We start from the raw sequence: 18606 nt of genomic DNA, 5'->3' as shown, positions 1-18606 counted from the left end.
ATCTCTTCATTTAATTCATATATGCTGTCTTGTTTTCCCCATGTTTATCTTCCTTCTCTTGCTGATGTTTCACAAGACACTTAAACCAATGTAACAGTTCACTGTTGCCATAGGAATATGGGATAGTCCTTGCTTCTGGCTGCATGCTGATTTAGGGACCTCTGTGCCGATTTACTCTCTCCTCAGTAGGAGAAAAGAGGACTAAGTGGGAATTAAAATCCCACAACTAGTAGTAGAGAAAAAGCAGGACCCTGACATTTGGCTGCAACAGAAGTATTTCTTTAAGGAAAGGGTGGTCAAACACTGGAACAGGCTTCCTAAAGAGGTGGCCAATTCCCCAGTGTTTAAGAGGCATTTGGATAATGCCCTTAATAAGATGCTTTATCTTTTGGTCAGCCCTGAAGTGGTGTAAATGATCATTGTCGATCCCTCCCAATTATTCTATTCTATTCTATTCTATTCTATTCTATTCTATTCTATTCTATTCTATTCTATTCTATTCTATTCTATTCTATTCTATTCTATTCTATTCTATTCTATTCTAATCACTCAGAAGTTCAAGCTGCATTAGTCTGCCAAACCTGAAGCTTAAACACATATGTATACATACTTGCTCCTCAGTGCACGAGACTGCAGCAAGACTGCAGCAGGAGCTTTTCTTTGCATGGTGTTATTGGCATGATGCATTTTCTTTCAGAGGTGGATGTTTGCCGTTATAAAGTCATTTGAAAGGCAAAGGGGAGAAAATGGGGTAGTTAAAAGGACATTTTACTTGGTGGCTTTGCTTGTGTTGCTGCTGGCACAACTCCAGTTGTGACTTAGCACTACATGAGCAAGACGACAGCAAATTACTTCCTTACTACCTTGGGCCTCAGTTTCCTGGTATTAATCAGTTTGTGCCACAGCCTTAAAATTAAGTATGTCTATTTCATTACTGAATATAATTAAGGCATAAAAGCATACATTCATCATGATTCATTATGATGTGCTGCACTGTAAATATCTACTTAAGTAGGATTTCAAATCAACTTTCTTTATTTAATAGACTGTGACAGCTTTGGGAGGGCTGCTGCCCCCTTATATAGAGGAGAAATTAATTATACAACCCATGAAAGGTGTCTTAACAGTAGGCAAGCTAAGAGTTTCTGTAAAGCGTAATTACCAGGCATTTGCAGTAGACACTTTGGTGTTAAATATCTTGTCAGAATTTATCACAAAGCTATGAAACCCTGAAAAACATGCAGAAATATAACAGAGCGACAACATTTTTACAGGTGATTTTTCATTTTGGTAATGTGTGACTGAGTTTCAGCATCATTGTTCAGCCTCAGGAATGTTACTATAAGGCATGAAAAAGAAAACTCAGTGAAAACTCAGACATATCCTCAACATCTCATTTACCTTTCTTCCTGTTTTGAAAAGTATGATCTAAATTTGAAAACAGTTTAGGTGAAAACACCATCAAATGCTGTGTATGTGTGCACCGTTTTCCTCTGTTAGCAGTAACAGATCTGGGTGAGTGTCAGGGGACCTGGCACGAAAATACTGGTAAGGGAATCCGGTTCAGTGTTGTGTTAATGCCATTAGAACAGTTTTTCCTTTCTCTGTGGAATGTCACACAGCATACTGAAAAGTGCCCTGTAATTAGTTGGCTATGGTAAATAGTACAGAGCTGTAGCAGTTTATTTGTGATGCACTGGAGCTGAATACTGAGAAATGTTTAGAAGCTAAGGCCGTAGCCTCTACGCATTTCTGCAGAGCAGTTATGAACTCTGGTCCTGACTGAGGCTCCTAAATGCTCCTGGAAACATTAATCTGTGTTGATACACCTCAATTGAACCATGCATGTGAGTGCAGATGTTTAACAGGGATGGTGTGCCAGGTTTGCTCAGAGAATTCGGAACTGCTGCATTTTTGTGGAACAAAAATCTCCTCCTTCATTTTAGAACTGGGTTGATGCTGCCTGTACGGACAGATCAAAATCTTGCAGCACTCCCTCATACATGGACGACCTTCTATTGAATCATGCACAGCTCCAGAATCCATCAATGTGAATATATTAAAACATGTTTATTTATATACAGCCTCACCACAGGAGAAACTGTTCCTGACAAGTGCAATGGTCAGTGGTTTAAAAGATAGGAAAGCAATTTGTCCTGTAAGAACTGATGTAATACAGAGAGAAATATATGACAGACTTCAGTAGAAACACACTCAGTTAAATATACAAAGATAGGACTGGAGATAAAAAAGATTGAAGAAATTAATCACTGTATAACAGAAAAAAACTGTATGAAAATTGCCAATTTTGAGCTACTTCACAGTGTTTAAGAAATGAAAGAAAGAGAAAGTAGTCTAGGAAGTTTACAGGCTACACCATTTTGCATTCTTAGCGTATAGACAAGATTGGTAACCGCGACAAGTGTCACAGTTATAGCAGTTCTCTAGTTTATAAAAAATGCATGGACTGCATCGTTAGCACTGGAAGTGTAGGCACTTAGATTGAGACATAAAGTATTTCACCTCCGTAGCATTCTCTGCCAAACCTATCAGCTTATCTGGAACTACAACTCAATATAAACAGACTTCTGTTATTTTCCAGTAAACATCCACTCCAAGGTGCTAACAAATAGGAGACTCTGAATTTCATTTGAAACCCAATGAGAAGGATAAATCTAGTCTTTTGGTTATAAATAGTAATGCCTATAACAATCTGTTACTATTGGTCATACACATTTAATTTGCAGAGGACTTAGTTTATACTCTATTTCACTGCATACTTTAAAATGGAAATTCTGCAAAAGAGAATCTCAAAGGAGTGCTACAGAAAGTGCTAGAAACGGTTCTTGCATAATCTGTGTTTTCTGTCTAAGCATTTTTGGTACATAAAGTTACCACTCTACCAAAAAGTCCTTCTGTTAGAGAGCACTGATAAGATGGTGGTAAAAGTGCTGGTGGTAAAACTGATGAACATGATCGTGCATTGAGAGACAAAACCAGTGATCTTGTCAGCCTGGAATATCTCTGGATTTTATCCAGAACAGAGCTGGTACTTCAGATTAAGAATTGCTTAAATTTGAAAAGTTGTCAAATCTGGAAAGAGTTGACCTCTGTTTAATAGGAAATTTAAATATTTAGGCTGAAATGTGAAATATTTAGGCTCAAATGTGAAATTCCATGCTTTGAAGGATTATTTTCAGAGATAAAGGAATTTATCCTCACATTTGGTTTTGAGTCATAAACAGAGTAGTATTTTAACAAGGGTTATCATAATTTCTGGCAATTCCTATGAATTCTTGAGCAACTGAATTGCAGGCACGTTTCTGTCAACTATGAGGAATGACTCTGCATAGTCTAAAGCGAGCAATAGCTGCAAGAGCTGTTCATGAAAGCACTGAAGTAGAAATGTTTAAGGCAAAATTCACGCATCTGTCCGCTACAGGTCCCAAACACATATGCTTCCAGTTAAGCCTGTGTATAGATGCTCTTCTGAATTATGACTAAGAAAAAGTGGTATCAATAGGCAGATGGTAAGTAAGAGCTAGCTTTGAACTGATATTCTGCTAAAACAAATCGATCAATAGTGCCTCTCCTGTGAGCATCAGAAGGTTGTTCTGTAACTGGGAGGATCCATGAATGAGGTTTATATGCCATATCATAATTTTAGCTGGGTTTTATTGGGTGCTCAGGGTCTGGCTGTCAGTGTCTGGCCAGCCATCTGACACTTCTGGCCAGCTCTTACCGGCTTATGTGTTTTTATTCTTGCTCCGCAGCTGGTCATAAAGCTGACCTTTACAAACGTATGATCTGTGATATTTATTTTATGAGAACATAGATACTTGAGCCAAACCAGACTACACCTAATAAGCCCCATTCTAATTTCCTTTACAATATTATCTGTAAGCTGATTGATGGCAAGTGTTCTTTTAGCGTTACAAATAGACTTGCTTTCAATCCAAAGCTGATGTGATAATGGGATAAATATGAATCTGAACAATAAAATTAAATTCTTACCCTAGATTTTTAAATGGCAAGGCATACATGGGAAATTATGTATGTACAAACTACATAACATGTTCTTTGGATCAGAGCCAGAAGAATCTTGCACTTTTACCACAGAGGTGATGTTTGGATTCAGGAACACATCTCCAGTGACTACCTGTAAAGCCTTAAATCACTGTAAGATACATTGATAATCTACAAGATACAATCTAGATAAAATCTTACTGCACAGTTTTCAGATGTACTCTCTAAATGGAACTTTATTTCTTTAGGGCAGTTTTGGGATATACTTCCGCAGGAGGAAACAGAATATTCTGCATCTCTAAAGCTGAGGTGCATGAAAAACGAGCATGAGGAAGGTTAGCGGCGATGGCATCATACCTGTCTAGCTTAGTTTGAGTTCATGGACATGCATGTCAGACAAACACGGGCAGCACAAAGCATTTTTTTCCGTTCTGCCCACTGTTAGCGCTCATTGGAGCTGGCAACAGACCACGGATCTTTACAAGTTTCAGACCTTTGCTATTCACAAACTGGCAGGTAGTGCTGAGCAGATGGTAGGAGATGTTTACCCATAAAATAAACAGATCTGTGTCTGGGTTTGGTTGCTGAGTCATCCAACCTAAGAGCTGAAATTTTAAACACAAAGCTTCACAGTCCTCATTTTGGGAGTCCTCATTCTCCCCTGTCAGGAAAATTTTAAAATAAGGTTGTGGTTTGTGTAATTTCTGTAAGCAGGTAAAAATACATGTTTGGCTATGGATTTGATACTGATTATTAATAAGGGATTGAACAGTACTCTGGAGACAAGCAGCCTATTGGTCACAAGACCTCAAAAGGTTACTGCTACCTGGGAAACAGTGTTAAGTCCCAGTAGTCAAAATTACGCCTCAGGAAAATTGTTATGACTCAGGTAGGTGGAGAGAAAAAGAATGAATACTTAAGAATTAACTCAACTCATTAAGTACACATTTAGGTAAGGGAAGAAGGAAAGAAAAAGTATTAATGAAAACACAGTTAACATGCTTTTATTTGATATTTTTAAGTACCCAGAAGAATTTAATGGGTGAGAAGATGGAGCAAGTTCAACAAAAATAACCTGCCAGAGGATTTAAGAGCAACTTGCCTCTAAACCTCCTGAACTAACATATATTCTCATTGCAGGTTATGTCACTGGAAATCTGAGAGGAGATCTGTGTCACGATAAGGCTGTATTAATCCAAAGAAACATTTGTTTATATGCTATTATTTCTGCTCTGTTGGAAAACTATCAAAGTTTTAGTTCACACTGATTGTTTCCCATTTTAAAACAACAGCAGAGGTAACAATATTGCAGATGGGTACCTTATTAGAGTAAGGCTGAGCAGGGTAATATGTATCAATAAAATACAAAAAAGCACGGCAAATGATTTAAGTGCTAAAAGCCAGCAAAAACCTAAACCAACTGGGTTCAATCAGGTGACTTCAGCAAGGTAAACCATGCAATCTCGTGACAAATTCGGCATATAAACTCTGAAAGAAACCTCCTGTCACTGTCATAATTTTTTGAGCACTCTGAAATGTGGAGAGACCACAAAAGGAACTTCTATCCTGCCCCAAGCCCCAAAGCTGAGCAGAGAGCCCTCCGCACTGTCGCGCTCTTTGCAAGGGGAGTTAATCTGGCCTGGGTGTGTTGCAGATGAGCACAGGTCAACAGCTGGGTCAGGGTGGGAGCTAAGTCTAGTCCGTATCCAAATATGATAAGGGCAGGTGACCCATAAGTCACAAGAAAGACGAAATTAAAAACCCTTCGCAAGTTATGAAGTTGAGGAAGAAGAAATAAACACAAAATTCTCAAGTCCAGGTATTAAGTAAGCGAAAAATTAAGAGCATGTGCAATTGCTTGAAGGAACATCTGGAGGTTCTTTAGTCCAAACTCCTCCTTGAAGTAGGAGCGACATTATTAGGTTATGAAAGTATCCCTGGATGGATCTTCCACAGCCTCTTCGGGCTCCAGTGCTTAATCACTCTTCTGGTAACATGTTTTTGCACACACCTAGTCAGACTATCCCTTGCTGCAACTTGTCTGTTGCTGATAGCCATTCCGCTGTGCATCTCCAAGAAGTGCCCACGTCTGCTTTCTCTCTAATTGGCCATTAGTTAGTTGAAGGAAGCAATTAGATTCCCTCCTTTGCCTTGCGTTCTCCCAGCTAAACAAACCTCTGCCCTTCCTCAGTACTTCCTCACCATCTCCAGGGTCCTCCACTGGACTTGCTTCAACTTACCAAAGACCCGTTGCTACTGGGGGTCCCAGCCCGGACGCCACAGTTCAGCTGCAGTTCACAAGCATCAAGGAGAGACGAGTGCTCCCCTCCCATGACCTGTAGCTGTGCTCTTGTTAATGCAGCCCAGCAGGCACGGTCCTCTCCTCCGCAAGGGCTCACTGTCGACCCAAGTCAATGACCGGCTGCACATAACTCAAATGTGAACATATGCACACTGTCGTGCACGTCTCATTTCTGACAGGTGCTCAAGGAGGTGAGCAAACTTTTGGAAACTGTCCTTCCATAAAGGAGATTATGAAAAAGCAGCAAGGGGAAGGGTATCTACAATGAAATTGATGCAATCTGCCAATAGTACTAAAAACTATCAGTGAAAAAAAATCATGGTAAAAGTAGTTTAACTCAATATTGCATATGCATTTTATAACTAGTTTTTCATAATGAAACTTCTTTTCTTGCAGCCCACAGCCTTGCTGATTTGCAGCTAAATGTAACCTATAATCTAAATTTCCTATCTCTTCCTGGCAAGCAGTCATTTAGAATTAAAAAAATTATGGAATAATCATAGCAATTTTATAGATGTTTAGTATTTTCCCTTTCTTACATTTTTTATGTTTACCTACTTTTAGGTAAACGTTGGGCATACACAGAAAAAATGAAAATTTTGAAACTTTTAATTAAAAAATGTGTCTACTATGCTAGGTTCTTTTTTATTTTTTCCCTAATTTTTTAATTGAAAAGTTACTTATTAAATAGAAAATAAACTGAAACAATTATTTTCCTGAGTACCAGATCCTCGGAGATTTTTGGAACCAGCATATCTCAGGATCACACCTCATACAGGAAAATCCAATTTTCTTTTTTTTCAACTTCCATTTGTGTTCTCCATTTCAAATGAACTAGGTATTGACTAAAAAGTAAATTATAAGAACAAGCTCTAAATGTTCTAGACAGTACACTGGTGTATTAATTCCCTAAATGCTTATTCTTAGTTGCAGATATTTAGCAGCAAGTTCCCACAGACCAATGATTTCATTATTTAAAAACCTGTCAGCAATCACTCATTCTTTGAAGGTGATTTTAATTTAAGTGGTGTTAACTGCAGCTGATTAGAGTAAATGCAGGAAGAATTATAAATCATCATAACTAAAATTATGATTTTTTCTATATATGCACCTACATAACCGAAATTAAAGATTCTAATCTCAGAAGATGAAACAAGAGTAAGACCTACATAACAGTATTTCCCCTTTTTATTTTCCAAGAGCTGCAAAATAACTAGAGGAATTCTGCTGCAGGAACCTCATAGTAAACTATGATACCTCATATTGGGCATTGGAAACTATCTGGGCTAAAGTAAAATTATTTGGTCTATTAACTTTAAAATTTTCTCTAAGGACTTTTCTACATGGAAAAAATCCTGCGGACACTTATTTCACACCGCAGTGCCTCACCGAAGCTCATGTTGTTCCTGTGTCACTCTGTAAATTCACACCCTTCCCGTTCTGTGTTGATATCCCTGTGAGCACCGCATGTAATCGGTACCTGAGAGAAACTGCCCTGGCTTCTCAGGTCCTGGTGTGGGAGGAAAGGAGGCAGGAGAAAGTGGCTGAATAAGCCCAGAGTATGTGTTTCCACCCCTCACGATGTTCTGTCTGACGGGAGGTCTCCGTAGGCACATTTGGCATCCCTGCAGGAAGCCTTCAAGATGTTGGAGAAGTATCAGGGACAGCTTCAGTCTCTTTGTTTCAGAAGATAATTTATAAATACCAATGCCTAGGTCTGAAAATTTGTCTCCAAAAGGTCGGTTCAGGCTTATCCGTCATTCAGCCACGAGAACTGACTGCTAGGCTCCGTGGAGACATTATCTTCAGCATTTGAAGGATCTCAGAGGGATTTTGTAGGCAGGAGAGCCGCTATCAAACATCATTGCTCTGGTAAGCTCCCTGCTGGCTCAAGGCCTTCTCCCTCCACCCTTTGATCCAATGGGATTCACCAATATGGGATGGAAAGACAAGGCTACCGCAGTGGGCTGAGAACTGGGCTGCAAGCAGTGTTTCCCACTGCTTCAGATGCGATATCTGGTCAGGACACTTAACCTTTTCTGTTCACATGTGGAAATGTAAAGTTATTTCAAACCTGGATTTTGGCATAAGAGGTAATAAATATAAGAAATAACTGCAAAGAAAACATTTTGGTATTTTAAAACTAAACATTTTAGCGTCTAACAGTCTAAATGACTCCATTGATCTGCTTTAGTTTTTATAAAAATGTTCAGTTTTTCAAACTTAATCTCTGTTTACAGTGGCAGTGTTTGAACTTCTGAAAACTTTGCCCTTGGGTGAGACTGCAATATTGTGTATATCCCTTCAAAAGCGGCCGCGCTTGAGGAGCATGTGTGAGGTGAGAGCTGTGGCAGAGGACCTGACCGAGGATGTGTCAGCCAAAACACATTCCCACCCAATCTGAGATCAGCCAAGATTTACTGTAACACTACACTCTAATGAACGAGAAGAGGAAAGGTAGAGATGGAGCATTTCTCTAAGTGAGCGAGCTCTCCCCAGCGCTCTCCGGTTTGCTGTACAGAGCTCTACCTGCCCTGGGCGAAGCACCATGGGTGGCTGCAGATGGAGGCACAGTACAGGCTTTATGTCCCTGTTCAAAACAGCTTACAGGTATTTCAGTGCCAGGCCTACGGCTGGCTGCGGTGGTCTGAGCAAGCATCTGAGGGAAAGGTGCAAGCTCCTGCCTGGGAGAAATCTCCTCACACTCCTCCGGGGACGTGTGTGGGGATGGCGAAGGAGGGGGAGGATGGCGGGGAGCATGTGAGCTGCTGCCTGGGGCCCCCAGCGTGTGCTTGGTTGTGGTGTCAGTGGGAAGATATACAGCTCTTTTAAACATCTCCCCTGTAAATTCATCTTCATATGTTACTGCAGGTACAGCATTAATTCAGAGTGGATTGAAGAGAACTGAAAAGTCAGACTTACTTTTTCTTAATTTAGCAACTTTCCTATACGCAAACCACATAGCTGCAGGTGTAAGCATACTAGTCAGGGGGGCAGTACCTTCCGGTTTTATGAGCAGGCAATTAGACCGTTATATCTGAGTCAGGTTTTATACTGAAATCATTAAGGTTATGAGAAGAAAAGATAATGCTTGGGTATGGGCATCACTGTCTGAATCCTTACAGGTGTTTCAGTAAATAATAAAACATGACGATTACCAAGTGTGTTGTCCCGTTCATCTCGGCAAATGAAATTGTGTATAACTGTAGGATTAATTAATTTGTTTCAGTACTTCTGAATTAGTCCAACGAGTGCAAGTTTTCACTGCTCAAAAAGGTTATCTCCTGTATTCATAATCATCAGTGAATTATCTTCCATATTTAGCAATACACTAATCAAAGAAAAAGTTGTTATCTCATGTCACATCATTTGAGCACAGGAGTTTCTCCATAAGCCCTGTATCGAGACAGGAAATTAAGGACCAGTCCTCCAATGCCTTAAATTGCATTGTTGCTTAGAGCGGTTTCCATCTGGTTATCTTTGCTCTGAGGATATTAGGAACAATGGTCTTTTAGCTATCTTCTAAATGCCATGTTCTTCAAACTCTTTTAACCTGTAATGAGAAATATGCACTTCTTTGTGGCACCTAGAAGACTGTAGTTGCTTGTGGCTTACCTGTCCTGGTTGTTCGCAGGCTGTCTGGTATCTTGCTTGTTGGCATAATTCTTTTACTCTCTCATATTTTGGTAGTTGATTGGATTGTTGAGTGTTTTTGTTGGGTTCCTCCTTCTTGCGTAGAAATTTGCTTTTAAAAAAATGAAATTGAATGTTTTAGACATGTTCTTCTGAAATCCAGAGATGATGAATTCAGTTAGAAAAGAAAAACTACTTGAAGATTTAATGTCTTAGGGAAAAAAATATTCCAACATTTCTGTTGCTGACCTTCAGTGTAGGTCATGTAGCAAAAAAAAAGCGCAGGTGATTTGCTGGAAATTACCCAAAGAGAACTAGTGGCTGCTGAAATATGTCTAACTGATACAGTTCAAAGCCATTCACACATAAATGTATGTTCTTTCACAAAGCAAAACACGCTGAAATACTACTTGCCTGGCTGAAAAACCCAGCTGAAGACACCGCAGGGCTTCCATACACATTCAACACTAGCTTGGCTATATCTTATATATTACTCTGTGTCTTATATGCACTGTTTTGTACCACATCACACAAGATTTCCATCATCTGTAAAGCCATAAGCTGCCACAAGAAAATTGCTGGAAAATTTTTACCCAGAGAAAATCTTCACAGCAGTAATTGGCAAGGTGTGAGAGTATAAAGCTGTATCAGTGAAAAGAGGAGCAGTTACAGTCATAAATCCCATTTACACATAAGTCTTCCCTTAGCTAGAACAAAAATAAAGAATGGTTCTGATATGTGATGGAAAATGCAAAATCAGCTGGATTTGAAACAGAGATTTTGTAAGAAAATTAGTTAGATGATGACATAAGTTGGCACAAGTACAATCCTAAAGAGGAGGTACAGGCCAGCAGAGTCACCAGAAAAGCATGCTTTTAAATTGCTTTAGAGATAGGGATTTGGGAGTAGAGCAGCTTGAAAAACCAGTGGTGGGAAACTAGGAAACAAGTCAGGCCTGTAAGTTTTCTTGCAAAATTTACTACTTCACTGACCATAAAAAGGAAGAGGAGAGAGCAGAAAGGAAAGCATGCACAAGAGAGTATTCCCAGCAGGCAGGCTCTCCCAAAACTCTCTCACCCCTAATAATTACCCTCTTTCCACCAGAAATGTGTCACGCCAAATTTTGGTCTTCTTGTTTGTTCGAAACCTGAAAGCAAAATAATAATATTTACTGCTGGCACCTATTTACAGCAACGCTAGTGTTAACAATTTGTCTTTGAAAATACACCTCTCCACTTATATATACCTGCAATTTTATGGACGTGCTGTTTAAGAGACTCTTCAAATGTGAAAGCTGTGGTCATTGGCATGTCACAGCTCATTTTCACAGAATCTCTTTTTGCACTCGGTCGTTGATTTACTTAGGTGTTTGATTCCGAACGGGCTAAAAAAAAACGCTAGGACTCACCTGTTTCCTGGCCTCTCCAAGTCCAGAAGCTTGAGAACAGATTTGCCATCCATATCGGGAGGGGTGTCAAGTCCTGCTATATCCAGAATTGTTGGAGCGAGATCAATATTCAGAACTATCTGAGGCACTCTGCAAATCAACAGAAAAGGTCATAGTTGTCATGTGTTCTACATGTAAGCCTTCACATTCTTTTGGAAATAGAATAGTAATTAATGTTTATCAGGGCTTTGAAGATGTAAAGCTCTGCAGAAGTGCTAAGTTTAGAAAATCCCCTTTGAAGTCTACAACTCAGAAAGACAGGCCAGTATTGCAGACTGTCACCACAAAGAAAAAGCTAAGCACGATAAAACAAGGAGGTGCAGTAGCCACACTATTGAATCTCATTGACAGTGAAGGCACGATACATCCATTCTGCTAAACCAGAAGGTGAGCATTAAAGATGAGCACCTACTTTTAAAAAGCAAAACCTAAAGCCTAACCCTACAGGACTATGCATAACACAATTTTCTCATCCACATTATAACTTACTAGGAATATGCAAAGTGAAGGATATGTCTCTTTATAAGATTCATTGTTTTGCAGTAATAGGGCATCCTTTATGAAATGAAGCTAGACAGAGTGATAATTACATGCTCATAGAAACATTTTACATTAGGTTCAACAGCTGTGCTAGAGACATAAGAGGACGTACACTGATCCTGGCTCTACACTTGGACCACGAATAAAGAAAGGAACTCGTATATCAAAGTCGTACGGCATTGACTTCCCCTTGACCAGTCCAAACTGCCCAATATGGTAACCATGGTCAGCAGTGTAAATAATGTAGGTATTCTCCAGTTCTCCCATCTCTGTAAGCATTTGGTATAACTGCAACACAGCATAAGAAGAGCTCTCAATTAAATGTAGCATAACATGTTTTGAGCATAATCATGTATAACAATTTTATTCCTCTAAATTCACAGAACCAAACATGACACTGATGAGCTTGTTTAAACAGGTATTCTGGGAATGGACATTTTTAAAATCTCATCTTTACTGTGCTGCTAAAAAACTCAACTTACTTACAAGTTCAATTGAATATTTGACAGAGGGAAAAATTAAACAAGTGCAGAAAATTAGAAAAGCAAAGAACAGTAATACCAGTGTAACTGCATTAATATGTCTAAAAGTCATTGTGTACTCAAACAAAAAGCTTGCTACAGCTTTAGTGCAAATGGTACTCAAATGTGATTTATTGCGTTAGTCTACAATTTTCTCATTCCTTACAGTTGTGGGCTTGGGAAAAGGCTGTAAATTTTTATTAAAGTTTAAAGAAATCTCTCTGGGGGATCATCTTTGGTCATGGTGCCTGATTTTGGAACAAGAAGTCATGCAAAGTACACCTAATAGTTCATGTATCATGTTACCTATAATTAGCTATACACTGCATTGCCTAACTTCTGCAAACTCTAGCAGACTGACACCTGAGTTGCTGTGATTTGCCAATTCCCATATTTCAGCTGAAGGACAAACTGTGAAGGGAGTGTGTGAAATGAATAGAAGTTGTCATGTGCACACCTGTGTCTACCCATGTGTACAGGCAGGTGATGTATCTTCTGCCAATATCAGGCTTTATATTAGGCCCAGTGACTTTTGCCTTTAAAAAAATCATCAGTTTATTCACTCAGCAGTTAGAAGAAGCAAGCAAGGGATTTAGCACTGTGTTGCAGAGAACCAGAATTCATTTTACTGGGGATGTGTGGAGAAATTCTTCGTTGCCCAAGGGCTTTCCCCAAGCTGTGGTTGGTTAAGGCAAAGAAGGAATTAATTTAACTTTGTTACCGACTAGTAAGATTGTATTTAGTGTAGTTTCCTGTACTCACTCTTTCAATAGAGTCATCAACCGACATCAGGGTCTGAAGTCTTTTGCGCTGCAAGACGTTTGTAAACTCCATGTGGATGGGCAGCATGGGCCCTGTGTACTGCATGATCCAGTGCTTATCCATGTTTGGTGCATAGTTATAGCTGGGAGTGCTGGAAGGAAAAGAAAGGATCTAAGAAGTTGTTCAGTATGACAGAAATCAGAGGAAGGTGGGAACTCCTCTGACATAGAAATAGCCAATAAACAGCTAAAATACAAATTCCCTGTCATATCTGATACTTCTAATTTTGAGTACCAAGAAACAGCACTTCAGTGGCTTTCAAGCTTCCCTGGTTCATACATTACTTCCTCAAAACTTTTTAACCACTTGCTTTCTGAGCCTTCTTTCAGGTTCAAAGACAACTTCTAGACACACCAAAATGTATTTCTCAAATAAATCTGCAAATACCGAAAATGCTTATCTAAATGATGCATCCTATAAAGACAAGCAGAAAAATGAAGGAAACAGAGATCCAAGATGACAACTTCTCCTTAGTATTAAGGTGAATTGCCCCGATGCTTCCAATGGGGAAATTACCTTTGTATTAGCACAAGTTAAATGAAACTCACAAGAAAGATATTTTTCTGTGGGATAAAAAACTTAGTAGTCAATATTAAGAGCAATACCAGTGTGATGTCCCAAGGAGCGAAAGCACTAATTGTTTACCTCTCCTCATCAGCAAAGTTGAGTGCAGGCTTTGCCAGGACCCTGAGTGCAATCCCCTGGGCCTGGCTGCCTGCCTGGGCACAGGGTCAGCTCTGGTAGGAGGTAGTGTTGAAGGAGAGAGCTGAGAAAATTCTGCAGCCAATGCCTTTGACTCCAGACCCACGTGCAACCTCCACCAATTGCCCTTGGCCCTCACCTAAGCTATGTCCCAGTGATGCTCAGTAATAAGGTAGACATACAAGTTCCACCTCTATCAAAATAACATTTATTTATGCACTAAATACTGTTGAGGTGTTATTTTTTTCAACACGAATGCAAAGCACAGTGCAGTACCTGCATAACATGAACTATGACAACGATATTAGGGGGCCGATTAGCTCAGTCAGTTAGAGCGTGGTGCTGATAACACCGAGGTCCCAGGTTTGATACCGTTCGGTCCCCATGTATTGCCTGATCTGGTTGAGAGGCGTCCCTGCCCATGACAGGGAGGTTGGATTAAATGATCTCTAAGGTCCCTTCCAACCTAAGACATTCTCTGATTCTATGATTCTACTATTCCTTTTGAGAAATTTTAGTTACTTGCCCATATAGCTCAGTTGGTTAGAGCATGGTGCCGATAACACCAAGGTGGCAGATTCAATCCCCGTTCGGTCCCCATGTGTTGCCTGATCTGGTTGAGAGGCGTCCCTGCCCATGACAGGGAGGTTGGATTAAATGATCTCTAAGGTTTCTTCCAGCCTAGGTCATTCTATGATCCTAATATTAAACTAATATTGCTACTGATACCAGGACTAAGAAGAAATATGGCACAGGGTCCTATCAAAGAAAAGAATGATGTTTTAGGAGTTAGCCCAAGCATCAAAGGAAAGATTTAAGAGATGCATTCTACCCACAGACAGTGAGTTTTTGAAGGATATCGTATAAGAAACAGGAATACATTCAGAGATAAATTGCCTCTGGAGAAAAGGTTCTGCACAACATATGCCAAATGAAGAGGAACCAAACAAAATCTATGCCCTGTAATGGTTTCACCTATGTACGAGCAGTTTCCTTCTGTAACACTTGTAGAATCTAGACTTTGTCATTTTGATGAAGTTCTTTGGGTTTTATTTTTTTCCCCATTTCTAATACACTGTAGTACACGATACACATATTGCAGCATTGCCTTTGAAAAATAAACATAAATAGAAAATTTAAAAATGCTCTCATGTGATTGAATGAATTTAATTACTATCATTTTTTTTCAGTTTGTAACAAAAATACAATTATATATTTATTTACTGTTTAGATCTGATAATTTTTATACGCGCATTATCGAAATAAATGTTTATCATCTATCATACATATAGACTATCAGTATATTTTCTGAAGATGAAAATTGGCTGAATGGACAGCATAACAGACTGATAGTCAACTGCAATAAACTAGCGGAGCCCTCATTTTAATTGGAGACCATTTTTGAGAATACAGGTAGAATTCAAGAAGTATGTGCATCTTTAGTACATACAGTTAATTCTGTTTAACCTACATCAAGAGAGAACAGAAACGAGGTAATGGTATCACAGAATTTGAGACCCTTTGACTGAGATTAAAAAGTATGGAAAGGTTAGCTCCCTACAAAAGCAAAGACAAATAAACTAGAATTCATCTCTTTTTTTTTTTTTTTCCTGGAAATTCTTCTATTTCAGGTTGAAAAGCCAAATATTTTGACATTTCCCATGGCTAGACTCTGATTTTTTATAGCAATGTTTATGCTACTACAAAATTAATGAAATTGAGCCCAGGAGCACAGCCATCTAAGTTGCTGGCTAGCCAGCAGTCCTAGCAGATGGACCAACAGAGCCTTAAACCTTGAAGAATCGAGTCTCAGGAGTTTCACTCACCTGTCAAGCATTAGGCATATTAACAGAAAAGAGGGATACTTCCAATGCAAACTTTCCCTCAGTTTCTTTGGAAGCTTGTCAAAAAAGATGTTTTCCCATGAAAGAGCTCAGTTTTGATTAATCAGCATTTTCCAGCAAAACCTTACTTGCTCGCTTTCCTCCCCCCCCCACCTCCACCTCCCCCAGCATACTCCTGAGTGCCCCTGTCACGGAGGGATGAGGTGGCAGTGAGCCCTGCTCAGCCGGCAGCTCCATGACAGCCTGCTGCTGTGCCAGGAAGGAGAGCCAGCTGCTGAAGCAGGCTCAGGTCTTATGTTCCCAGGCCATTGTCAGAAGCCTCCTCCGCATAATGGATAGCCTTTAAAAGCGGCACTCAAGGTTTCAGCAGGGTGGTTAAAAACATCTGACAGACACTTTCCAAATGCGTTTTGAATTTTCTGGGTGAGAAACGCAGTAGGCAGAGAGAAGAATTTTCCTCACAGATAATTCACGAAACAGGACCTTCTGTGAAATATCCAGTGTCAGCGGCTGATGGAGAAATGTGAAATGGAGGGGCAAAAGTGAGGGGCAACAGCACTAGGCAAGAGACAAAAAGGACTCAAAGCTCCTCACAACTTGTTTATGTTCCTTGCACACCCCTCCTACCTTGCAGAAATCTACCAGAATGACACAGCTTGCCTGGCACAAGACCTAGCGTTGCCCTCAGATGTGTCTACCTTTTTTGGGAGGGTAAAAAATCCCCACAAAAATGAAACAGAGGTGAACTCTGGAGACAACCTTGCTGATTTCTGAAATCCTTTCCAAGTAGGCAGACCTCTTCCCTGTCAGTGGTAACTGCTTATCACTACATTTTTGTCTTAAAGCAGGAGGACATATCAACTAAATGTTCAGCTGTTATAAGCCCCTGAAAGTCATTGTGGCACAGTCTGTCACTGTTTCTATTCTTCTGTTTCTGCGAATGGCTGTGCTCTGGATTGACAAGTACTGCTGCAAAGTAACACCAGCATCTACATTTCCTTGATTCCTCTTATCGCTGAGAATATAAGATTGAAGAAATGTACTATGTCTTCTATTGCCTCTTCTCAGTCACAGAGGCTGTCTTGCCTTGAACACATTTGCTGATCCACGATCAGCAGACAGTGCCAGGTAAGTCACTATTTTCAGGTAGTCCATGGCCTCTAAGTCTGGCAAGGAGCTACTGCTCACCTGCCCATTAGTCTTTGCTGGGCTGCCTCTGAGTGCAGTAAGGATCAGTTTCTGATTTCAAGGTCGTTCTTGCTAGGTGATCAGCAAATAGTAAAGCATTTAAACCTCTGAATGTGTGCCTGGAAACTGAATGACAGTTCATTTTACACATTACAAAATTAGATAACATGAAGAAGTGCTCCCCTTCATGTAGGTCGATTCTAAAATGAACAGCAACATCCTATATGACTATGAAATATGTAGAGAGGGTATGGATTGAGAGAAGAAATGATTACTTTACTAAAAAGGTATAGAATTTGTCATTCTTGTAGGCTATTGTACCTTGGGCATATGTGGACAACACAATTGCTCACTTACGTTTGTTCAACACATTCTATGCAGAACTCGGTACACAGAGACTTACTAGAACTCCATGACAGGTCTGTTCTGGCACTGGGCAGAACACTGGAAGATGTCAGATTCATAAATTATCACAGTGATAGCCCCAGTTTAACTAACAAAAAAATTCCCAAATACTTAACAATAACAAATGTGGAACCCAGTCAGGCACTTTCCCATGAACACATCTCAGAATAAGAAAAATAACTCACCCTGAGATTTCAGAATCATTCACCTATGTGAATAAATGTACAGAGTAGTCATCCCATTTTATGTTCACATTTGCAAAAACCTGAAAAGTAAATTGGTATCAGCCTTCTGTAGCCTTAGATTACAGTCTTCTCAAGAAAGGGATGACTTGACTGGTCTGAGTTCTGTTAGCATTTAAAGTCTCTGCAACAATGTGTATTGTTTTCTACATGCTACATTATGGAAATTGCATCCACTCTCTATTTACCATCTCTTAAACTGCAGCACAAAAGCCCACAGTAGTGATAACAAAGTGTTCTATATGTTAAGGAAGGAGTAAATATCTACCAGCACTAATGCACTTTTCTCTTCAAAGAAAGATTCACCATGAAATCTCATTTATTTATCTGTAAGCATTGGTTCGAATACATAATTAAAGTTATGTTAATAAGAATACAATTACTTTAGCATTCAGCTTTGTGGCCTGAATCCAAAAGACCCTGATAACCCTTAGTTACATGAACAATCAGCGTTTCATGTCACACATTTTAATTACTCTTTTGGACAACATATTTACTATACGCGTATACTTAAATATGAAGTTTAAAATAGAGAATGCATCGTATTTGGCTTCTAAGGTGCCGCAATAACTTTCAGCTGGACAAGAAATAGAAAACGCCAGCAATCCAAAACAACAGATGCCTGTTCTTGAGGACCTGTTGAAATGAGGTCCTCAAACAGCAAACCGTTCAGAAATTAAAATGTGTTCTAGTTACTGAACTGCTTTTTATGTGGAATAAAGCCCTTCTGCAAATCATTATTATGAAAAGATACTTTACAGGTTAGGAAAAGAATGGGAGATTCAGCTTGGCTAGTGTTATTTACACACTTGTGGTATCTGTGTAGAAAAGAAAGCAGAGTACATGATTTAAGAGCTCCCAGAATTCAGCGCAACTTTAATATTTGTTTTCTAAAAGTTTGATCTAGATATACACATTTCTGTTTCAGATGGGT

General features: G+C 39.5%; 1 protein-coding gene across 1 annotated transcript in view; it reads right to left on the bottom strand.

Annotated features, from left to right (window-relative positions):
* The window catches only part of SULF1 (sulfatase 1), a 102174-nt gene that overhangs the window by 20277 nt on the left and 63291 nt on the right, over window positions 1–18606 (bottom strand). Inside the window, exons 8-12 of the mRNA XM_009873820.1 lie at window positions 13232–13382; window positions 12061–12236; window positions 11370–11498; window positions 11052–11108; window positions 9944–10073 (exon numbers count right to left, since the gene is read on the bottom strand). Of these exons, the coding sequence (XP_009872122.1) occupies window positions 9944–10073; window positions 11052–11108; window positions 11370–11498; window positions 12061–12236; window positions 13232–13382 (643 nt within the window). The remainder of the gene's footprint in view (window positions 1–9943; window positions 10074–11051; window positions 11109–11369; window positions 11499–12060; window positions 12237–13231; window positions 13383–18606) is intronic.

The sequence above is a fragment of the Apaloderma vittatum genome, unplaced genomic scaffold, assembly GCF_000703405.1.
Source record: "Apaloderma vittatum isolate BGI_N311 unplaced genomic scaffold, ASM70340v1 scaffold9977, whole genome shotgun sequence".
In the NCBI taxonomy this organism is placed as follows: Eukaryota; Metazoa; Chordata; class Aves; order Trogoniformes; family Trogonidae; genus Apaloderma; species Apaloderma vittatum.
Note: the sequence above shows the minus strand (reverse complement) of the source record. Positions and strands in the feature narration are given on the sequence as shown.